Genomic DNA, 6,478 nt, shown 5'->3' on the forward strand with positions numbered 1-6,478 from the left:
TTATGATCCAGCAATTCCTCTACTTGGTATTTACCCACAAGAAATACGAGCCATAACATGAGTAGATATATGCACACCAAAGTTCATAGCAACACTATTTACAATAGCAAAAAGATGGAGACAGCCAAGTGCCCACCAACTGAAGAATGGATAAACAAACTGTGGTGCATACACACAATGGAATATTACGCTACCTTGAAGAATAACAAGGAAGCTGAAAGCCACCACATAACATGGATGAACCTTGAAGACATTATGTTGAGTGAAATTAGTCAGTCACAAAAAGAGAAATACCACTACTGTAAAGGACTAAGAAAAAAAGCCTATACTGAAGCAGAGGAATTACTTGCTGTGGGTGAGGTGAGGGGAAGGAGGGGAAGGTGGAGCACAGGGCAGGGAATAGACACAGGATAGTGTGGGTGCTAGGGAGGGAAACAATACACAAGAAGGGGGAGGGGAATGGAAGAACAAAGCAGATGAGAGAACAATTAGGCAGGTTTGTATGGGTTAAGTGGGACAGAGGTAAATAATGATATATACACAACCTTGGAACAACTGGGCTCTGGGATATAGGGATTGATATATGGTTGGAATGGGCAAAAGGGGGAAAATAATGTTAAGATGCTTAGCTGTCTTTTGAATCTTGGTTTCCCTTTCATACTATTATAAAATAGACACTTGAGGGGAAGAGAAAGGAATAGCCAGAAATATCACCATAGAAAACTTGTAAATCCATAAGGCTTAGAGCCTCTTCATTACATAAGACTATAGGTGGAATCCTGAACAGCATCCAGAATCTTCAGAGGTGGGAAATTTCCACTTGAAATAACAAGCAGATCAGCCTGGAGCGACTAGAAGAACAGAAGATACTTCTAGAAAGAAAGACTGACAGGAAAAATACAAAACAATATAGGCAGACCAACTGACTACTACAAGAACAAGCAAGTTGCTCGCCCAGGAGCAAGTGGTTGGGTCTCCTCAGAGCAAACCCCCTTCCAAGACTAAGACTCAATCAGAATACACGCTCTGATTGGTGACCACGTTTGTCACCAATAAGGGGAAGTGAGGGAAAAACAGCAAGGAAGCTGTGAGTTAAGCCCTACAACGTTCCATAGACTCCTGTGAACCCAGGTGGAGACCTGGTTGGCCAGCAATGTGGCAAGAGCTGGGGACTCTTGGGCAGGTGACATAGCCACAGAGGACTAGAGTGAAGAGTGAAGTATCCAGCTGATAAGAAGAGAGGGCATATGCACAAGAACACCCACACTTGCAGATAATACCCACTTGACCTGGCTTCAATGACTAGATGATCAGAGCTCAACCAGAAGAAGAAAGAAGAGGAAAAAAAGAGTAATCTGATACAATTTGATGAACCTGACCTACACCTATGGATGCAGTAGCTCAAAAGAGGAAACAAATTTTTACAAGAAGAATCATTCCCACTCCCTCCATACATAGTAGACAGGGATGGGCAACTTGGACATTGGCTACCCAAAATGGGGGAGGGAAGGCTACAAAGGCAAGAAGTGACTGGCTTACAAACTTTCAAGAGGGAGCCTAGATCCAGAGGGCATGGAAGAAGGTAGAATCTCCACTGAGTAGTATCCAATGTGTCTAGGTGGGGCTGATGAAAGGAAATGCAGATAAGTCTCTTGTGATACAATAGTGAACAAATGTTATCAGGACTGATTGTGAGGGTTGAAAATGTAAAGGTAGACATTTTGTAGCAAGTAGGGGAGTGAATAACTTTTCAGTCTAGGAGCGGAAGTCCCTGGGACCATCAAGGGAGAAGAGCAGAGAACAGGACCCTACCTAGAGAAGCAGTGATGCCAGAGATGGAGGTGGAGACAATGACGTTGAGAGATGGAGTGGCGGGGACTTTAGACCCAGAGAGGGAGAGGGGTTGTATGCTGACGCTAGGGGGCAGGCTTGTAGTGTATACCCTTTGGTTGGTTGATGATGTATGGAGGGGATTGTAACCATGGCAATGAAAGGAAATATGATAGAATGAATGTAAACTAATGTTCTCCCATGTAAACTATCACATAATTCACAATAAAACATTTTTTTTTAATGTATTGGTACAGTGGCAGCAGCAATGGCTCAAGTGTTAACAATTGTGAGGGTGGCGCAGGATTGGGTAGTTTTTCGTTTTGTTGCACTTAAGATTACTATGAGTTGGAATGGACTAGGTGGCACCTAACAACAACAGCAACAACATAACCCTAAAAATGAGCCCAAACCTTAATCCAATCACTAGTCTAACCCTTAGCTGTAGTAACACTAACCCTAGTCCAAACTATAACCCTAGCAGCTAAGGAATTCCTAGGCCTAGCAAAGACCTAATCATAGTTCCAACCCTAGCCTTCACTACTTACCCCAACCTAAGATTAATTCATTAACAAGAGAAAAAACAACCTATGGAGCACAGTTCTACTGTGACACACATGGTGTTGCCAAGAGTTAGAAATGGCTCAATGGCATCTGATATTGTTCCTACCTTTCTCTGCATTCTTCCTCTATCAAAGGAGGACAGATAAAATCAGTTTTCCCTCTTTTTGTAGAAGGAAACTAGAACCCTGTCAGTCTATGTCCTGCACATACCCACCTTGGAAGCAGAAAGGAGTATGGAGAGGGAGGTGGAAGTACAGATCACAGTGAATATCAAAATGCAAACAGTTAGGAGCGTGTAGAAAAAGAGTAAACCTACACTTTGGAATCCGTGGGACATCCAGAAACCTTCTTCTATTAAAGAAAGCCACAAGTCCTTTCCTTTTGATCCTTCTTAACAACCAGCTGTATTTCCCTAAATGGTCTCAGACCTTGCAGGTATTTGGAGACATGGGCAACAACATCAATATCACCACTGAAGCAATATTGCCTTATATGCACCCGGCATTGTGCGAGAAGCTTTGGATAAATTGGTGAACAAAGCAGAGATTCACCAAAGGAGCTAACGTACTCAGGGTTACTGGTGTTTTAGCAGAGAAGGCACACTGTACTGTAGCGTGGGACAGAGAAGACTTCCCGGGGAGGGTAAATATCTGGAGGCATCCCAAGCAGATGGTAGAAACGAGAGAGTATCGCCACTACCACGTTTAAAAACCTGGATACACAGACTGTTCGGACAGACCCGTTTACCATCTCCTTCCAATTCCCACTCCAAGGTCTACAAAGAAGGGAATGGAAATGCATTGTTTTAATTCTGCTTTCCTCTATCCCATTGAGCTGAGAGAGCTCAAATGCGTGGTTCCTTGAGTCAGAAACTCAGGCCAAAGGCACACGTCTTGCTACCAGCTAGGGCCGCGGACGGGAAAGAGTCTGGGGTGACGCGAGGGAGGATGGGGGCGGCGAGGTGACGCGCGCAGGAACAGCACCATTTCGGCCCACGTGTCCTCGAGATTAAAAAGTTGGCAGCGAACGGGGCGGTCACTCCAGCTGCCCAGACCAGCAGAAGCTCCGCCAGGGGTCTTGATTCGAGAGCCACCTGCAGGCGCCGAGATGCAGCCAGCAGACAGCCGCCGTCCCTGGGAGACCCCCGGCCAGGTGGCCGCAGCGTCCCCTCTTCTACTGCTGTTGCTGCTCACTGGCAGTATGGGCACTTGCCAAGGTAAGGTAGCCTGCGTGCACCCCGCACCTCTCTGGCGCCGGCTCGGGGCTGCTGTCGTGCGGTGCGCCCTTCTGTCGCCTCCCCACTCCACTGGTTGCTCTGCACCTTTACCTTCCTTTCTCGCCTCTTGGCTTCAGGGAGTTTTTTGAATCTTGTGCCTCGGGGCTTCCCAATTTCTCGCCCTTGACTTCAGACTGGACGACCGGGTTAGGTCAGGACTCACAGCAGCCAAGGCGCGGGTGGCTCTGCTTTGACGCCTTGCAGAGGTTCAGCTGCGGGACAGACTATAACTGAAGTAAGGCTGTAGGACTCCCTCCGATTCAGGGTTTGTAGCCCCTGTGGCCCGTGGATAACAGGAATTAGAATAGTGACACTTAAAATAAATTTATTTTGATTGCAAGAGATTGGTGGTTGAAGCAAAACAAGCGTCCTTTTGATATTTCACCTGCTGATGCGAGGTAAACATAGTGTTCAACTTCTTTGGTAGAGTGAGCTCCTATCTGTTCTGACAATCCTGCGCAATGAAACGGCCCCATCCTAGCCGTTTAGAAAGGGGAAATAGTAGGCTCTGCTTGATAGAAAGGACATCGGGTGGCACTGTAGGGTAAGTATTGGGCTGCTAAGCTCAAGACCCGGTTCAAACCCACCTGGCGCTCTGCAGGTGAAAGATGAGGCTGTTTGCTCCTTAAGCAGTTCGAAATTACCAGCTGTTCCGTGGGAGAAAGATTTACAGCCTCGGAAACCCTGTGCAGGGTCGCTATGAGTCGGAACCGACCCCACGGCACATAACAACAAACCCTAAGGACTAGTTCTACAGTGTTACAGGGTCACTTTGAGTGGGAATCGACTAGATGGTGGGGGGAGGGGGTGGCGCATAGGTGGGTCACTGATAGAAAGGATCCCTGGTGGTGTTGAGGGTTAAGCATCAGACTGCTTACTGAAAGGTCAACCAACCACTCCACTGAAACCAATTCTATTCTGTCCTGTAGAATGGCTATGAGTCAAAACTGACTGGATGGCCAATGGATTTGGTTTGTTTGTTTGGGTGCCTGGCAGACTTTCAGGCACCAGATCAGGGAAAGAATAGAGGTTTTCTCCTCATATAGAGTTGGAGAGGCAGTGTGCAAATGGGCTTTCAGACAATATTACTGCTTAAGTGGGTGAAGGTGGATATGGTTTGGCAACAGTATGGAGACCTGTCAGAGGAAGCTGCAACACGTTCCCTAATGATGGAGAAATGATGGAGAGATCATTTTGCTCAGTTCCCTAAAATGACTTGTCAGGTATTTGGGGAGACTATCATCCATAGCCAAGTTCTCACCACTGCCCTACTACCAGCACAAATTTTCCAACTTTCCAGCAGTTTCTCTTAACTTCCCTCTGGTGTTGCTGTTGCTAAGTGCCATAGAGTCAGTTTCGACTCATAGCGACCCTGTGTAGGGTTTCTGAGAAGCAGTTGATGGGTTTGAACTGCTGACCTTGTGTTTCAGAGCCCAGTGCTAATCCTATAGCACCTCACTAGGAGTCCAACTTCCCTCTGCTATTCTTATAATTGGTTAAATGTAGATAGACTGTTTCATCCTTGTTCATATTGTTGTTCTTACGTGCCATTGAGTCAGTTCCGACTCATAGCAACCCTGTATAGAGTTTCTTAGGAGCGGATGGTGAGCTTGAACCTCCGACCTTGTGGTTCAAATCGACCTTGCAGTCCAGCGCATTAATCCACAGCGCCACATAGAGACTTAAAATTCTAACTGCAGAGACCTTTTAGATCACGTAGTCCAGTTTTTAGTTGTGTTGTTTCTGTAAGTTGCCTTTGAATGGCCTGTGACTCGGTGCTCGTAGATATAATGCCAGGTCCTTTGTCACTGTCATGATCACTGATGTGTTTAAGTCCTTTGTGGTCATTGTGTAGTGCCTTCCAACCCAGGGAGCTCAATGTCCAACACTACCCTGCACAATATTCTGTTGTGATACACAAGGTTTTCATTGGCTAATATTTGGAAGTACATTGCTAGACTTTTCTTCCTCATCTTAGTCTTCAAGCTTCCTTGAAACCTGACCACAGTGGGTCACCGTAATGGTATTTAAAATACTACTGGCATAGCTTTCAGTATCATCCCAACACACACGTTTGCCACCACAGTCCAACAAAATGACAGATGAAGTGTGGGTCCGAGGTGATTACTTTTTGCTTACTCAGTTTGCTTTTATTTCTAGCCTTTCATTGTTCTTGTTTTCTCCTTTCCTTGAGGCACTGTCTGGTGTAAAGGGGGGAAAAAAGGAAATTTGGCTTTAAAATTGAAGCACTCAGAAGCTAAACTTGCTCCATAATATAGCCAACACTGATAAATCATGATTTATGTGAAAAATAATATTATTGGTTTTAGTCTTTAATTTGTTATGGATAAAATTAGAGTGGTATCATACCTTTTAAAGTCAGCTGTTCAAATTCACCATCCACTCCTCAGAAACCCAATACAGGTTTGCTATGAGTCAGAAACAATCGACAGCACTTACCAATAACCACAGCAAAGAAGCAATAATCGTGCTTTTTAAAAGTAGCTTTGCTATATAAAGCAAAAGAGCTTCACATTCATGTTACGTGCCATATGTTTCAGTGGTTTTGCTTTAATGTTGTTGCTAAATGCCTTTGCGTCTGTTCCAACTGTTAACGACCCTGTATTGGGTTTTGAAGGAGCAGCTGGTTAGTTTGAACTGCTGACCTTGTGGTTAGCAGTCTAGTGGCTGATCCTACAGCACTACATTAGAACTATTAAAAGCAGTTCAGAAGGGTCAACGTGATGGCATTTGAAGCATCAGAGGACAATCTTATACCTTTGCTTGAAGAATATTGGTGGTGTTTAT

General features: G+C 45.2%; 1 protein-coding gene across 1 annotated transcript in view; it reads left to right on the forward strand.

Moving 5' to 3' along the window:
• The first annotated feature begins 3,501 nt into the window (after window positions 1-3,501).
• The window catches only part of PDCL2 (phosducin-like 2), a 99,108-nt gene continuing 96,131 nt past the window's right edge, over window positions 3,502-6,478 (forward strand). Inside the window, exon 1 of the mRNA XM_006868075.1 lies at window positions 3,502-3,610. Coding sequence (XP_006868137.1) covers window positions 3,502-3,610 — 109 coding nt within the window. The remainder of the gene's footprint in view (window positions 3,611-6,478) is intronic.

Source organism: Chrysochloris asiatica, unplaced genomic scaffold (assembly GCF_000296735.1).
Source record: "Chrysochloris asiatica unplaced genomic scaffold, ChrAsi1.0 scaffold00115, whole genome shotgun sequence".
Classification (NCBI taxonomy): Eukaryota; Metazoa; Chordata; class Mammalia; order Afrosoricida; family Chrysochloridae; genus Chrysochloris; species Chrysochloris asiatica.